General features: G+C 43.5%; 1 protein-coding gene across 6 annotated transcripts in view; it reads right to left on the reverse strand.

The window, feature by feature from the left end:
• The window catches only part of CAST (calpastatin), a 222,994-nt gene that overhangs the window by 44,182 nt on the left and 160,689 nt on the right, over positions 1 to 18,123 (reverse strand). For all 6 annotated transcript variants that reach the window (XM_088444664.1, XM_088444666.1, XM_088444665.1 and 3 more), the window contains 7 exons: positions 17,170 to 17,265; positions 12,016 to 12,099; positions 11,879 to 11,926; positions 10,286 to 10,378; positions 9,222 to 9,281; positions 5,079 to 5,177; positions 4,732 to 4,812 (listed from right to left, as the gene is read on the reverse strand). In XM_088444664.1, coding sequence (XP_088300790.1) covers positions 4,732 to 4,812; positions 5,079 to 5,177; positions 9,222 to 9,281; positions 10,286 to 10,378; positions 11,879 to 11,926; positions 12,016 to 12,099; positions 17,170 to 17,265 — 561 coding nt within the window. The remainder of the gene's footprint in view (positions 1 to 4,731; positions 4,813 to 5,078; positions 5,178 to 9,221; positions 9,282 to 10,285; positions 10,379 to 11,878; positions 11,927 to 12,015; positions 12,100 to 17,169; positions 17,266 to 18,123) is intronic.

Raw genomic sequence — 18,123 nt, forward strand, 5'->3', positions numbered from 1 at the left:
AATAGAATACTATTGAAGAATTAAAATATAATCCTTCCATATCAGAAAATAGAAATAACTATGTATTGGAAAGTAAAAAGTTGTGTTATTGGCAGACACACGCCTGTCTGCCTACTCTTCACTCCTCACCCATTACTCCACTTTCTTCCTGTTCTACCCCCCCTCTGTCCTACTACCCCACCACCAAACCCTCCTCCTACACTCCTCTCCCTGTCACTTCACCCCACTGCCATCCACATCTCCCTCCCTGCCCACCTCCTATTGGTTCCCTTTCCAGCTCAGGTGCCCGCACCATCACTAAACTCTATTCATATCGGTCCCCCAAATTAATCTCACCTCCACGTTACAGCAACCCGGACAATCTCATTCACATCTCCCCCACAAATGCTATCTCTCTATCCTGTGCCCTCTGGAACGCCAGGTCAGTCTGTAATAAACTGGTCCCCACCCATGACCTTTTTATCTCCAACTCTCTGAATCTCCTAGCCATCACTGAAACTTGGATCTCACCCTCTGACACCACTTCTCCTGCTGCTCTATCCTCTGGGGGCTTTGCCTTCTCCCATACCCCCCGGCCTGGGGGTCGCCATGGTGGTGGAGTTGGGGTCCTTCTATCCACCAGTTACTCATACCAGCTAATACCCTCTGAACCATCCCTTACATTCCCCACATTTGAGGTTCATGCTATACGACTCTTCCAACCAGTAAACCTCAGAGTAGCTGTCATTTACCGTCCCCCTGGCTCTCCCTCCAAATTCCTTGACAACTTCGCTTCCTGGCTCCCTCACTTTCTCTCCTCAGATCTTCCCTCCATTATCCTAGGTGATTTTAATATTCCTATTGACATTCCCACAGAATCCTCTGCAGCTAAACTCCTTACCCTCACCTCTTCATTTGGTCTCGCCCAATGGACCTCCTCACCCTCCCATGTGAGTGGGCACTCACTTGACCTGGTCTTTACGCACCGTTGTGATATTTCTGATTACTCCAATTGCCCATTCCCCCTCTCTGACCATCACCTTCTCTCTTTTAACCTATCCCTCTCTCCTTGCCCTCCTCTAACTCCTAAGGCTACCATTACTAAGCGTAATATTGAGGCTATTGACACTGTTGCTTTTTCCTCCCTGCTGGACTCTCTTCTCTCCCCTATCATTTCTCTCTCCTGTCCTGAACAAGCTACTTCCCTGTACAATTCCTCCCTTGCTTCTGCTCTTGATTCTGTTGCTCCAGCAATAACCACTCACCCTCGCAGATCCACACCACAACCCTGGCATTCCAAATGCACCAGATACCTACAAAAGTGTTCAAGAATTGCGGAGCGTCAGTGGAGAAAGTCACGCTCTAAGGCTGACTTCCTCCATTTCAAATTTATTCTCTCCTCCTACAGTGCTTCCCTGTCTCTCTCCAAACAAACATATTTCAAGAACCTCATCTCCTCCCAGTCCTCAAACCCCCGGCGTCTCTTTGCCACTTTCAACTCCCTACTCTGCCCTTCCCCTCCTCGCCTTCCCTCCTCGCTCTCTGCCCTCGACTTTGCCACCTACTTTACATCTAAAATTGACTCCATACGTGAGGACATCATATCCCATCAGACCCTTAGCACTCCTCTCCCTCCTTGCCCTTACCACCCCTCCCCTTCTGTCTCACCAACTCTGACATCCTTCTCCCCTGCTTCTGGAGAGGAAGTCTTGGCCCTCATCCGGTCCTCCCCTCCTTCCACCTCCCCTCTTGACCCTATCCCTTCCCGTCTCCTCTCCCACTTGTCTCCTTCTGCCTGTTCCCATCTGGCTCACCTCCTTAATCTTTCCCTATCATCTGGCACTGTCCCTTCTGCATTCAAACATGCTCTTGTCTCCCCCATTCTTAAAAAACCTACCCTTGATCCTAACATACTTTCAAACTATCGACCCATCTCTCTTCTCCCTTTTGCTTCCAAACTCCTTGAGCGTATTGTCTACAACCGCCTTACCACCTTTCTTTCCTCCCACTCCCTCCTTGACTCATTTCAATCTGGCTTCCGATCTCTCCACTCCACGGAAACTGCCCTCACGAAAGTCAGCAACGACCTCCTTGCTGCCAAATCCAAGGGTCACTACTCTCTGCTCATTCTCCTTGACCTCTCTGCTGCATTTGACACTGTAGACCACCCTCTCCTCCTGCAAATCCTTTACTCTCTCGGTTTACGTGAAACTGCCCTCTCCTGGCTTTCCTCCTACCTCTCTGATCGTTCCTTCGCTGTGTCCTCTCATGACTCCTCTTCCCCTCCACTTCCACTAAAGGTAGGAGTTCCCCAAGGTTCTGTTCTTGGACCTCTCCTTTTCTCCCTATATACATCCTCTTTAGGTGAACTCATTAACTCCTTTGACCTCCAATATCATCTCTATGCAGATGATACTCAAATTTACCTTTCCACCCCTGAGCTCACCCCTGAGCTCCTTACCCGTATCTCCAACTGTCTCTCTGCTGTCTCTTCGTGGATGTCCCAGCGCTTCTTAAACTTAACATGTCTAAGACTGAGCTGATCATCTTCCCACCCTCTTCCACTACATCACTTTCCACAATTTCGTTATCTATTGATGGCACAACTATCTCCTCTAGCCCCAAAGTGCGCTGTCTTGGAGTTATCCTAGACTCCTCCCTCTCCTTTAAACCGCACATTCAGCACATCTCGCAGTCCTGCCGTTTTCACCTAAAAAATATCTCCAGGATTAGACCCTTCCTCACCCAGGATGCCACTAAAACCCTCATCCACTCACTGGTCATATCCAGATTGGACTACTGTAACCTTCTCCTAGCTGGCCTCCCAGTCTCTCACCTCTCTCCACTACAATCTGTTCTCAATGCTGCTGCTCGGCTCATCTTCCTCTCCAGACGTTCTATATCTGCTTCCCCTCTCCTTCAAGCCCTACACTGGCTCCCCTTCCCCTTCAGATGCCAATTCAAGGTTCTTACATTCACCTACAAAGCCCTCACCAAATCCTCTCCCGCATACATTTCTGACCTTCTCTCCCTTCACACTCCCACCCGCCCACTTCGCTCAACTAATGCATGCCGCCTCTCTTGCCAACTGATTACTTCCTCCCACTCCCGCATCCGAGATTTTGCCCGTGCTGCTCCCTACCTTTGGAATGCTCTCCCTCTCCCTATCAGACTCTCCACCTCTCTACAAATCTTCAAACGGGGTCTCAAGACCCACTACTTCATCAAGGCCTTCCAGCACTCCTCCTAACCCACCTCATGCTCTTTCCTTCCTATCTTCCCCTTCTGTGTCACGCCTGTCTGTCTGCCCCTCCCCTTAGAATGTAAGCTCTCATGAGCAGGGACCTCTTCCCTCATGTGCTTCTCTTTACATTTTCTTCTACTCTCTACTCCCCATTAGGGCACCTAACACGGGACCGCCAACTCCCGGCAGCTTATTGTGAGTGCTTTAATCACTATTTCAGCAATGTATATAAGTTGTGTCCCTGTCCTGCACTGTAATGTACTGTAAGTTACTTGTTTCTTGTTCACTTATTAGTTCTATGTACTATGTAAGGCGCTGCGGAACACTTGTGGCGCCATATAAATAAAGGATAATAATAATAATAATAATAATTTGAATTCACTTATTTCTTTACTAGATTACACACTATATTTTATTAAAACATATTTTGCTTTAACAATCAAGTTAAGTGATTGGTTATATATTTTAATAAAGAAATTGAATTAAAGCTGTAATCAGAAACAAAATAAAAATACCTTACATTAAGAAGTAATATTACTGTATGTTTAGTAATAATAAGGGCATGTGCACTGAGTAAGGAACCTTCCTTCTCTTCTTTGTATTTTTCAGGATTTTACTTAAGGATCATCAGTAGCACTCCTTTCTATTTTGATAGGGTTCAAATAGGACCAGAATATAACCACAACAACAGGTATACAAATAAAACTTGAATACCCTTATAGAGGGGCGTATGAACAGAGTCCTGTGCCCCCTCCTCTCCACCCGGCTGCCGGCAGCGCACTGAGTGCGGCAGACTCTGGGCACTAGAGTAAACTCTAGCGCTCTGCCGGAGTCTACTCACATGCGCAGGTCACTTTGAAAATGGCGCTGCAGCTCACTGCACCTGCGCAAAACGTTGGGAAAATGGCGGTGTTGGCCATTTTCCAGACGATTTGCAATGGAACCTCCGACACAGAACTCTGCTGCCCACTTATCGTATTTCCTCCCGTCACTGTATTCTAGCTGTACTTCTTATGAGGCCAACACGGAAATCAAAATCACAAGATAGAGGTTTTCACAGAGCAGCCAAAAATGTAGCACCTCTCCTGACACTATGCTGACAGGTTTACATGCCCCTCTCTCTTCTGGTCTTTACTATGTTGTCCTATTCCACTGATGGGAGTCCCGTGGTTTAAGCACAGATGAATGCTAAGTGCGGACAGTACTTGGCTGTCATACAAGTCCTGGATTGTACTACTCGCAATCCCAGCCTCTCCCATTTCAGGTTTAAAACACAGCAAGAGACAAGGCCCTTTCAGCCTGCATGCTGGGCTGTCCAGTCAAAAAATAGGCCTGCTGCTGTGTGGTGCTAGTCCAGCAGCTTCTCCATAAAGCTACGCACAACAGGGCAAGAGGCACAGGGAGGTTGAATACAGTATTTCTGACGGGTATACATGTTCTTTATATTTTTAATTACAAAAAAAAAAAAAGTTAACAACAGTATCTAGGAAATATAGCAGTATACTCACATCCAACAAGTGTCTGTATGCTGGGGGAATTGTGCTCTCTCTCTTACCAAGCTCTTCCAGGTATGAAGGTGTAATGGTTTCCTGGTAAAAAAGGCACTGGCTTAATCATCGGTGTATTTTGTTTATTCTGTACCCACAAAATAAATATACATGAAATAATGGATGACGTTAAATGCAGGTCATTTACATGTGGGAGAAATGTGCATCATAAAAACAAAAGTCACACGAAAAGGCAAAATTCCAGCATGTAAATAGAAACACTCACTAATCTCTATAGGAGAAAGGTAATTACCACCACAAACACTTCATAATATGCTGCGGCTGCAAAAGAGTATACACAGCCTTACTGTTATTTCCGGACCGGTATATTGGGGGGATTCTGGCACACTGGCAGGGGGACCCTCAAGAGTGTCCAAAAGCTGGTCTAAAGCATCTTCTGATAATGCCTAGCAAAATACAAGATAAAAAGACAATAAGATCAGTGTGTGAGGTTTTATAACAGAGCTTTGTGACTGTCACATGTCGCTAGCTGTGCTGCCAATGGTGCAGCATAAAGATATTACTGGCTGGTAAATACAGATGACACTAACCAGTCACTCATGGGTGCCAGAGTAAACAGAACAATCTAACGACACTATAAGAATCAGCATGATTTGTAGGCTGGGTTTGTGGAAAAGCTACAGGTTCATCCAAAGCGGCCCATGCCCGATGAAGGGGTGGCCAGTGCTGCCCATTGCTTCATCAGTTAACCACATTTTTGTATACTGTATTTTGCACTAATCTAAAAAGTAATAACTATTGTAATGAGCCTTTCTATGTAGCAGGGTGCCTCCCTAGGTACTCCATAAGCTGTAAACTGGTTGTGGTCGGGGCAGCGAAAGTTCCGCCATTCCAGCACCCACAACTTGTTACGGCAAGAGTAGGAATTTATTGTAAAAGAAAACTGCACCAATGAAAGATAAAAGTAAGGCCGCAACATAAGTCACCTATGTGTATAAAACAGAATGATAATAATAATAAAAAAATAAATAAATCTGGTCACGAGTATACAATGTTTAAGCTGGGTACACACTTAGCCAACTCAGCGGTCAACTGGTTTTCCTTCAAACTATGCGGCTAATTTGGTAAGCTATACACAATTACCAGTCTCTCTCTCTATATGCCTGGTCAGACATCACAACTGAACGGGCATTTAAATTTGCACGCTCAGCTGTGATGTCAGTGTCAGCGGTTCCTGTGGCCACTGTATGGGTGGTTGCTTGGCCGCCCGTACACACTGGCAGATGTACAGATATATCTGCAAGGTCGACCAGATATGTCTGAACAATGTCGTTCACAGACATATTGGGTAAGATTTACCAAGCCTTGGAGAGAGATAAAGTGGAGAGAGATAAAATACAAACCTATCAGCTCCTACCTGTCATTTTACAGGCTGTGTTTGAAAAATGGCAGTTAAGAGCGGATTGGTTGGTACTTAATCTCTCACTACAGATTTTAGAAGCACAGAATTCCAGTTACATTCATGCTGAACACAAGTACGTGTGCTGAGCATGTTTTCTTGCTGTGTATGCTCCGGAGCGGAGTGCACACAAGTGCGGGTGATGCACAGCAGTATTGAATTAAGTTCCATCACACTTGTGGCTGAAACTGCGTAACAGAGTTATAATGTGAAGGCAAAGTGCAGTGGGAGCGTGCTAGCATAAAAAGGAGTAACTGTCCATTCCTAGACTAACCACGGTGCATTGCAAGGGGTGTAAATGCATTCATTTATTTATTTGCATGCAGGCTAAATATTGTCTGCTTTGCATGTAGCCCACAAATGCTGGATAGCTGTATTGTTATGCTACAAGTTAGATCTGAGTTTGGACCTCTAAATCTCTCTGCATGTTTTCTATCTGCCCCACCTGCAGTGCTACATGGTTTTGTTTTGCTCCAAACGCTGAACCAACCCCTTAGTGCTCACATTAAGCTCTCTGTAACAGTGTCTGATAAGTGCTGTACAAGGCTACTTCACCCACGACTATAGTGAAGCGCTTGTCTCCTGTGTGGTTAATGTCCTTTTTCCTTCTGACAATACAACAAAGTTCTGCTTATTGCCAACTGTATATTATTCAGACCTTTTCATAAGAATATCTCAACCCATTGATTAGGTCAATGTTTCTAGGCCTTAGCTTTATTGGACTCATATCTCCTTTGGTAGAAGGCTTAGCATACTTTATTTGCTTTAATACGACTGTGAATGCATTTCCTCTTGCTTCCCTTGTCCACCAGCTACTTTATTAGGAGGTTAGAGGGCTGAGAAATGTGACAAGTCCTTAGTGGAGTGTCTATGTGGACTAAAGAGCTGGAGGACTCTAACTCCTTACCAAATAAAAATGAATCCTCCTTCCCTTCCAGCCAATGACTGAGCACATATTGGGAGGAAATTAACATTTAATTTCATCCCACCTGGTGAATTAGAGAAATAGGCACAGGTCTAGCGCTCTAATTGACATCATGCAGTGACCAATTAGAAGCCAGCAGTATAATGCTCATATCACCTCAAGTGAAACGGAACAGCCCGCGCCACTTGGGCAGAGATGCAAGAAGCAAAGCAAACAGCTGGTCTGTAAAAGCAGCCATAAAAATGGTTTATTTAATGCGAAGGACTGCTTCTAATGTCAGTAATAATATTAATAGGCTTTATTTTAGCTGCAGGCATGTTACCGGGCAATATTCTTATGTATTATTGGGTATTATTACAGCAGGAAGCTTAGTAATGCCCAGTAATACCAAATAAGCCCCCGGTAGTAGTGACATATTACTTGACATTACTAATGTAGGAGGCATATTAATAGACATGACTTTCACTGCTGCACACTTCTACTGCTGGCATATTAATGGACCACACTGCTGCAAGACAATTCATCTTTACAGCTACTGTTGACCTATTATTTGTCATAGTAACAGCAATGTTATATAATGCACCCCAAAAGAGGCCGCCAATTCATTAAAATATTAATAAGACATTTTTGTTATTCATATTCATTTTTTAAAACAAAAAAACAAAAAAAAAGGAAAACAATGTCTTCCATTGAAGAATCTGGTTCCTGCATGTAAGGCCCCTAAATCTTACCCACCAATAGGGTTGGTTTCTTACAGATTAAAATGAGAGAAATAAAGGACTGAATTGGTCCAAATGATGTGATCTAAAAAGCTCCTCAAAAAATGAATGTTATCGTAAAGGACAAGCAGGATTCCCCGGCATGCTTGGCTGCTATGTACATCAATATTGCATGAGATACAGCACACAGAAAGACATTGTGTTTGCATAAAAGCAGTCACTTGATTCCTGCAAAATTACTTTATTTGCCATAAATAATACAGTCTGTGGTGTACAAAAATTATACCTCCTTAGGCTGTAAATATCCAAATGTAGATTTAATCTTTTAATAAAAATAAAAAAATCAAACAAAGAATAAATAATCAAATCCATTAAAATATTGAATTTGAAAACATTTGGGAAATTCGGATAGCAAGGTGGGAAATGATCAGCAAGGATTGCACAATGTTTAGCCCAGCACTTTGGGATTCCACTGAGGCTACAGGAAACCTCATGTACGGGATGCGGTCAGTATCCCGACCACTGGGATTCCGGCAGTCAGATAGCCGACGCCGGAAGGATAGCACAATGTTTAGCCCAGCACTTTGGGGTTCCACTGAGGCTACAGGAAACCTCATGTACGGGATGCGGTCAGTATCCCGACCGCTGGGATTCCGGCAGTCAGATAGCCGACGCCGGAATCCTGACACTAGTCAGAATACCCATGGCCAGCATCCCGATAAGTAAGGTAAGTACTGGGTTAGGGGGGAGGTTTAGGGGTTAGGCACTAGGGGGAGGGTTAGGATACCGACCAACAAAGTGTCAGTATTCTAACCCTGTCGGGATGCCGGCATCGGGCCTCAGTGTTGTCTACAAGGCCAATGAATTAAGATTAGTAAATAATAAGAATTTATCAACAGCCAGTAGAGCCTGCCAAGGCCATGCTGGTGTCAATGAAGTTGCACCCGATAGATAGCCTATTGCAGGAGAAAGCCTCCTACATAAAAAATTAAGCAGCACTAAAAAGAAAGGGCATACATGGCTAGGAGATCAAGGGGTCCATTTACTAAGCAGTGTTAGGAGACAGAGTGAAAAGTGATAAGGTGCCAGCCAATCAGATCTCAACTGTCATTTTTCAAACACAGCCTGTGAGATGACAGTTAGGAGCTGATTGGCTGGCACCTTATCACTTTTCACTCTGTCTCCTAACACTGCTTAGTAAATAGACCCCCTAGTTCCCATTGTCCACTGTTATAGTTCCATCAGTAATAAGTGTAGAATGCCTGCACATTAGTGCATTGTAAACTCTATGGAAGTATTATCCATCTCTGCTGCTATGGTCATACCAGCTAATATCATATCACTCAAATCTCCCCGAGATTAAAACCGAATAAATCAGTGCTCTTACCGTAGAACTAGGTTCTGTAGGAGCAGTCTGGGCTGTTGATGTTGATTTTGCATCTATTTTCTATCAATGAAACAGAAGTAAAAATCAGCCACCTGAGTTATAACCACATTACAGACCAGTGCATACTACAATAAGTACGAAGAGGTTTAATGTTGATTTGTCTTGTAGCAGATAGATATGACTAGGCTTCTTGTATGAACAACAGACAAATGCTTACATAACATCAATGTGTGTCTCTAGTATTGATGGGGCAATGGCAAGAACATTTAAAAAAAAAAAGATTATAGTATTTTACAAAGGGAATTTACATCATAAGAGATTACTTTGGTGTCAGTACCGGCAATCACAAAGGGTGAGGGGAAGTAACAATCTGACTTGGGAGTCATTTTAAAGTGAGGTTAACATGATTCACATTGATGACTGTTTACCGTGCTCCTTTTCCCTGTGCAGTATGACGGTACCCAGGAAAGGCTTCCACCATCAGCCCTGTTATTAATAGTGCCGGACATGAACTAACACTGCCCTCTCAGATACACATCCTCAGGTAGCAGTTTCTATAAGTCACTGCCTACAGTTCAGTGATAGTAAGGGGGGTGGGGCACGGCTGTATAATGTAGCTTGCTTTCTCTAATAGGCAGACAGTTATTTCATTAGAACACTTTCAACATTTTCTTTTTTTGTTACTTAAAATGAAAACCATCATTGAGGTTGATCCTTGCAAAAGCAAGGATCAACATGGAACACATTATTTTTCCTAGTCGTGGTGGGAAGTGTGCCCATTGCTGCCCTTTTTGGATCAGCTGACCAGTGCGAGCCTCCCAAAAATAAATAATGAAATGAAAGACAGAAGAGTCCTGAACAGCTAGTGTGTAAAGTACACAATGGCCAATCATCTTTATAAAGTAACAACTGGAGATCAATTGCTTAGGCTGTAAGTATCCAATAAGAATAAAAGTATGGCAACAAAATTGCAAAGGTGCTCTAAACGGAAAGGGTTAACGTAAAACATAATAATAATAAAGCGGAAGAGGGCATACTGCATAAGTAATACAGTGCATTGCTACCTCTTCTAGTCTTGGCTTCTTTACTTCAGGGACAGTTTGACAGCTGACAAAATCCGATGAGAAGGCTGCAACAAGATCATCATCGCCCAAACTCTTGGAGAAACAAACAAATAATACTGATATAACACAAGAAGCAAATGCACATACTGGAATCTCACTCACATTACATCCATGGATTCTATTCGCTATGCAGAGATCACAGTTTTCTGGGACACATGTATATGAGACAATACAACACGGATTACATGTAAATCTCCAACAAAACCTTTTTTCTGTATCACTCTCAGATTCCTGGCTGGCAGCAACCAGGATCTCTTATTAGCAGGAACCAGTGTTAGCCAATTAAAGTTTTCACCATCAGAGATACTCCATTCCATTCCTGGATTTATGATAGTGGTAGATCACTTGTACAATGGCCTGCTATGACCACCAATCAGATGCAGACTTTCATACTGCACCAACATATCATCAGCTATCCCCTCCTCAGCAGCAGTGAGTGGTCATGTACAATCCATGGTGCAGGAGAGCACAGCCAGCATTCCCCCTCTTTCCCTGCATGCTCAGTTCCCTGCACTATGTTGTGCTGTGAGGGGGGCAGAATGTGGTGGTGCTGTAAGGGAGCAGAGTATGTGGTGGTACTGTGAACTGGGCAGTATGCTGTGCTGTGAGAAGAGCAGTATGTGCTTTGAGGTGGGCAGTGAAGGTGGAATATGTGGTTCTGTGAGGAGGGTCAGTGTGTGCTGTGGAGGGGTCAATGTGTGAGCGGGGGGGGGGTGTAGTGTTAGTGCTGTGAGGGGTCAGCAAGTGCTATAAAGGGGCTCTGTTTACTGTGGGGGAGGCAATGAATGAGTTGGGAGGAGGGCAGAAAATGCTGTTAGAGGGTCAGGATGATATGGAGTGAGGGAGCAAAGAGACAGCCGTGGAGGGGGCCCAGGGGTAATCAGGCAGTGCTTAATGAGACAGCTATGGAGTCTACAATCATAAAGATATATAAGGACAACGAAACGATGATGGAGGGGCAATTAGAGCAATATGGAGGGAGGGTGCTATTAGACAGCTATGGAAGGGGCAGGATAATAGATATGGGTACTGAGATGTATGAAGGGGCAGTGAGAGAGACCTATATATTATAATACTTTATGTAGGCTGGCATTTGCATATTCAGGGGGAGGGATATAAATTATTTGACACTTTTGAAATGCAGGTAGTTATTCCCTCTCTCTTCCAGACAGGTCTGAAACTTTTCAAGATTTACACATGCACCATCTGGCAGCAACAATTTGTCAAAGCTGCAAGTGCAGGCAGGAAATACCTTGTCTTGGCCTTGTTTATTGTATGCACCTCATGCCCTGGGCGTCACAAAAACAGGGGGTGTGGCTCGTGTGTACGGCACATACTGAGAGACCACACCCTTTGCACCACAGCTAAGCCCCCTTTTCTGGGCACTACTGCTGCCCCCGCCCCCCATCCTTCCCCTAAGGTGGCGCCGCTCCTGTCATTTTCATCTGTATCCACCCTGTATTAGAACCGGAAAACAGAATATAGAAAGTAAGTTCTGTAGCTAACAAAGAAGCAGGTTATGGCCTATGTTACCTTTTCAGCTTCCTTAGGTGGAGGTGGTGCCGGTTTCTCACCTTTACCCTAAAACAAATGTAGAAGATGATTAAAATATTTTTCAGAAATGCTGACAGTACATGTTTAGTGAATGTTTCATCAGAATCCAAACTCACATCCAAAAGATGTCTGTATTCTGGGGGTATTGAGCTTTCTCTCTTTCCTAGTTCTTCCAAGTACTCGGATGTTGCCGGAGTGTCCTTAAATAAAAAGAGAAAGACTTTATAATGCCATATTTACAAATATTCTCTCCGTCTTGGACTAGAAACTTCTACTGACCAGTCAGTTGATTATCAGTATGTGACCCAAAAGGGGCACTCCATTTATGATGTGGGCACCATTTATTCAGCCATATACAGGTTGAGTCTCCCATATCCAAATATTCCGAAATACGGAATAATTTTGGCATGACTGAAATAATGAAACCTTTGATTTTTGATGGTTCAATGTATACAAGCTTTGTCTAAGGCACAAATTATTAAAAATATTGTATAAAATTACCTTCAGGCTGTGTGTATAAGGTGTATATGAAACATAAATGAATTTCATGTATGTACACAAACTTTGCTTGAGCCACAAAAATATTGAAAATATTGTATAAAATGATTTAAAGGCTGTGTGTATAAGGTGTATATAACACATAAATGCATTGTGTGTGTATATTTGGGTCCCATTCCCAATATATTTCATTACAATATGCAATTATTCCAAAATACGGAATATTCCGTTATCCAAAATACCCCTGGTCCCAAGGATTTTGGATATGGGAGACTCAACCTGTAGTAATAATTGTTGCCCCACCATAAACACATTGTTACTGTCCCAAATTAACAATTAATTCATATTGTGAAAGAGGCTATTTAACTGTGCCTGATGGCCACCAGTTGCTATGGAAAGTTCCAAATTCCCACAAGCCTCACAGATACCCTTTTGCAACCTACCCAGGTGCACAGGAACATTTCCGAAGTTCCTCTACCATAATTTGCGCATATCGCCGAGAATTTTATGGTCTTGCTAGGTTTAGACGGGATCCTAAGTGCTGTCATCCCCTGCGCCGGCATACTAAACATATCCCATTTAGAGCAGTTTTCATATATGTCCATTATGTCTCCAGCAGTTTAATTTAAATGAATTCTGGGGATGGGATGTGGTTAATAGCCAGACAGTCGGGATACTGGCGCTGGAATCCCGACACCTGTCAATCCCGGCATCACGACGGTATAGTACTGGGGTTAGGGATTATGGTTAGGCACTAGGGGGACGGTTAGGGTCAAGCACTAAGGGGGAGGGGGTTGGGTTTAGGGAGCAGATAGGGGGAGGTTAGGTTTAGGCACAAGGGGGGGGGGGGGGGGGGGAGTTAAGTTTGGCACCAGGGAGGGAGGGTTAGGGGTATGGATTCTGACCGTCTGCATCATGTACCCAACCCCTGGGGTTCTGTTATAGCCATCATAGGCATGTTGTTTGTAGGGGGTCGGTATTCAGATGGTAGACAGAAGTGTTTGGTGTAAAGTATTTGAATAGTAAAATAAATTGCAACAAACCTAAATACTGGACCCATTTTAGAGCTCTTCAGAATATTAAGAAGCTAATTGCTGATCAATTACAGAGGAGCTATGGAATCCAAGAGTAGGATCTATGGCAGAGGTTCCCAAATGCGGTCCTCAAGGCTCCCCAACAGTCCAGGTTTTAGAAATATCTATGGATGAGCATAGGTGGTTAAATCAATTGACTGAGGTACTAATTAAGTCACCTGTGCTCAACCATGGGTATCTTTAAAACCTGAACTGTTGGGGAGCCTTGAGGCCCACATTTGGGAACCTCTGATCTATGGGAATCTAATGTTGATTTAATAAAAAGGCATGGACACAGCGAAGAGAGGCAAATTCAGACATAACTGTGCAGAATGGCCAGGGGTAAGAATGAGACCATCTATAGGGACACTGCTAAAACAAGGGCTAACAGATAGACACAAGACAGAGACATCCTGGATGAAAACCTGCTCCAGAGCGCTCTTGACCTCAGACTGGGGTGACTGTTAATCTTTCAGCAGGACAACGACCCTAAGCACACAGCCAGATATCAAAGGAGTGGCTTCAGGACAACTCTGTGAATGTCCTTGAGTGGCCCAGCCAGAGCCCAGACTTGAATCCGATTGAACATCTTTGAAGAGATCTGAAAATGGCTGTGCACCAACACTTCCCATCCAACCTGATGGTGCTTGAGAGGTGCTGCAAAGAGGAATGGGCAAAACTGCCCAAAGATAGGTGTGCCAAGCTTGTGGCATCATATTCAAAAAGACTTGAGGCTGTAATTGCTGCCAAAGGTGCATCAACAAAGTATTGAGCAAAGGCTGTGAATACTTATGTACATGTGATTTCTTAGGTTTTTTTTTTAATAAAATTTGCAAAAATCTCAAAAAAACTTTTTAAATGTTGTCATTATGGGGTATTGTGTGTAGAATTTTAAAGGACAAAAATGAATTTATTCCATTTTGGAATAAGGCTGTAACATATAATGTTGAAAAAGTGAAGCGCTGTGAATACTTTGCGGATGCACTGTATCTAATTTAAGGTTAACCAAGACAAAACTGAAGTTCTTCCTCTACACATTGATCCCAACACACTCCACCAGTTGCAAGACGCCTTTGATTTCGGTGGCGTTGAAATACCTGGGTGTACAGCTCACCAGCTCCTACGATAAGCTGTTTGCTGCAAACTTTCCCCCTCTTTTAGAGAAGAATCGCCGTGACCTTGGCACTTGGGGAACTCACTTTATATCTTGGATTGGCCACATATAAGCCATTAAAATGAATGTCCTCCCAAGATTTTATAGCTTTTTCAGACGCTCCCAATTAGAGTACCCTGCATCTTGTTGCCTACCCTTCAGGGGTTAGTTTCTAGATTCATATGGTCGGGCAGAAAGCCCAGAGTGAGATTTCGGATATTATGTTGCAACACTAGGCCTACCAAACTTTCACAAATACTCCCTTGCAGCCCATCTAACCCAAGTGGTTCTTGCACATGCTGATCTTCATTCTAGAGACTTGGTAGATCTTGAGGCTCAACTTGCCAACTTCCTTTCTCGCTACTCACTCTACTGGATGCAGCCCAGACATAGACCTTTCTCGCCTAACCTCCCTCCTTACTCTTCATTTCTCCCTGTCGATATGGGATTATTGCAGTAGAGCTTTTTCATTGGTGCAAAGCCGCCTTTCTATGACCCCTCTATGGAACAACAAAGAGTTCCTACCTGGCCTTGATCCTAAACCTTTCGCACCCTGGACCAATCACAACATAAAATTTCTCAGATACATTGCCCCTTTGTGAGTTTTTTCTAAGTTCTCTGTTCTCCAAGATAGGTTCGGCATACCGACCAAATACTTCCACCAATATTTTCAACTCCGCCACCTCTAGACATCACTTATAGACATCACTTATGGGATCCTGATCCAGTCCAATCTATACCCTCTTGGAAACATTTTGTCTCCTCAGATCTGACTCCAAGGGTCTCATATCTACTTTTATAGTCTCCTGATTGCCCACAACCAACCTCCCAAAGAATCTCATGAGCTGGCCTGGGAGAGAGACATAGGAGAGACCCTGGAGCCGGAGGAGTGGGTTAAAATTCCAGAACTTGCTGCTAAATCCTCTAGTTACCTTAGAATCCAGGAAAATACTTATAAACATTTATATAGATAGTTTCTGGTACCTACTTGCATTCAAGCCATATTTCCACAGTCATCAGATAGATGCTGGAGAGGCTGTGGAGAGGAGGGTACCCTTGCACATATCTGGTGGCACTGCCCTAAAATTAAGTGTTTTTGGGACATGGTTCATCATCCGATTCTCTCCCTAATTTCACTCCTGTTTTGCTTTTCCTATTGTATTCTACCGTGACCCCTCCCTGATGGTGATAGACGCACTCAAACACTTATTCGGCACATTCTTAATGCAGCTAATTGTGCTATCGCTGCTTGCTGGAAAAAGGTAGACCCTCCTCCTCTTCTGCTCTACACAACTCCATTTGGCACACTTTCCATTTAGAACATATCACTAGCCATTTACATGAGTGCCCACACAAATTTGCTAAAATCTGGTCTTCCTGGATTTCTTATCATTGGGCTCCTACTTGATATCCTATAGCTTCTCATCATGAGCTATGCTTGCCAAGTGCCCCTACGTCCTCTATATACCTTCCATACTACCTTCCTCTTCCCTTTTCTGCCTGCCTAAAATTTTCTTAGATATTCTAGCTTGCAATTTTACTGTTTCTCGACATAATTGTATGCCGACTTCATTGTTCGATGTCATTTGAAGTCACTTGCACTTTGTTAGATTTCTATATACTATTGCTTGTAGGACATAAAATCTCAATAAAATTATTATTATTTTTTAAATTGGGAGGAGGGGGTTTGGAGAGAAACTCCAAAAATTCTCTCACCGGGTACTAGTAGACCAGGGGCGCCCCTGAGAAGCTGACTAATGGCACCACCAGTATCAAGAGGTCAAGAAGGATGAGAAGCAATAAGTGACCCAGGAGAAGATCATAAATCACTTTAGTAAGAGAAGTCTTAAGCAGTGTTCAAGGTGAAGTCTGACTGCACAGTCTACAAGAGAGAGAGTGACGTGCAAACGGGTCAGACTTTTGTACTGAGGTTTCATCAGTACTTAGTAGCAAGAGGTACATCTACTGTATACTACAACATGACATGCAAAGGCTCGAGGTCCAAAGTCTGGGAAGGATAGATAGAGAAGACAATAAAGAGACCATGCACGCACAAGTCTTAACAGACAAAGATACAAAGACAGTGCACACTGGAGCAGGGCAGACACAGGATAATAGGATGGAAACAGGGACAACACATAATGTACCAGCAAGACTTCAGTGTTTAGGAAGCCCTTCAGGCTACTGGGCAAGAAATGCACCTGAGCATGGTAGCAGAGAAGGAGAATGACAGACTAAAAGTACAGATGGCAAGCAATAAATAGGAGGAGGCATAGGATCCGAGGAATAACCAAGATACTACTATTATCAGTATACTGTTACATACTCATATATGAATGTTTCGCATGGGAGCTTGATCATGGTTTCTGTTAGCTTTCTCCCCTCCTTCCTCTCATTAATTTCCTCTCCCATATAATGATGCCTGTATTATTTATGTGACTAACTTAGTAATGCAAAGTTTAAAATATTTATCAGGAACATAAACTCTACAACCATCACCTTTCAAAGAAAATGTAGTAAAAAAACACGCATTAAGTAACACTTACAGCGATCTCTGGCCCAGTGAATTTTGGAGACTCGGGAACATTGTCCGGACCCCCAAGAGAATCAATCAACTGATCCAAAGCGTCATCTTGCGCACTCTGGAAAAGAGATACAAATACAGTACATTAACTGTCATCGCCGACCAACTAAGTAAAAGGTTAAAAGGGACATTAAGGCCCGTATTCAATTGCTGGCGAAAAGTTCACGCCGGTGACATCATTTAGCCAGGCGAGAACTTTTCCCCGTATTCAATTCTAAAGACTTTTCGCCAGTGCGAAAAGTCTGCGCTTTGTAACCAGCAGGAAAGATTCGCCTTTGAAAGGAGGCAGAAAAAAGTGCAGAATTGGGGGTTTGGGGTGCAAAGTTGCGGCAACACCCCTGCACCCTTGGGACAGTCCCCCAAAGGTAAACTGCGTCAAAAAAAGTTAGAAAAATACTTTAGAACTCCCCAAAAAAAGTACTTTCATTTTGGGGGTGACAAAATTCAAAGTTGGGAGGCAAACTTAAAAACTAGCGAAATAGACTCAGGGGGGGTCCCCCCAGGTGTTTTTTTGATTGCAGGTGTTTGCTGTAGGTGCGTTTTTTATGTTTTTTAAAACATAACTTTAGCGAATTTTAACCATGCTTGCACCCATTTTCATGTACCCCAAACTTTCTGGGACTAATTATTTTTAGAAAAAAAAATAACTGCTACATGCTATTCTTCACCACTTATGCAAAGATGCTAAATAGCACCAATTGAGAGCATTTAAGCACTCCAAATACCTTCAGCAGGGCTATTCGGGGGTATCCATAGTGATCCCCCATGTCAGTGCATCTTTTGGGGGGTGTCAGGCTGATTTCCCCAAATCTAACAGCACTTTTCGCCTGTTTGAGTTTCGCTGGGACGCGTTTTTGCGCCTTTTGGAATTGAATAGGGCGAAAAGCGGTTACGAGCGCGATATTTTTCCGGAGTC

Source organism: Taudactylus pleione, unplaced genomic scaffold (genome assembly GCF_031769625.1).
Source record: "Taudactylus pleione unplaced genomic scaffold, aTauple2 ptg000370l, whole genome shotgun sequence".
Classification (NCBI taxonomy): domain Eukaryota; kingdom Metazoa; phylum Chordata; class Amphibia; order Anura; family Myobatrachidae; genus Taudactylus; species Taudactylus pleione.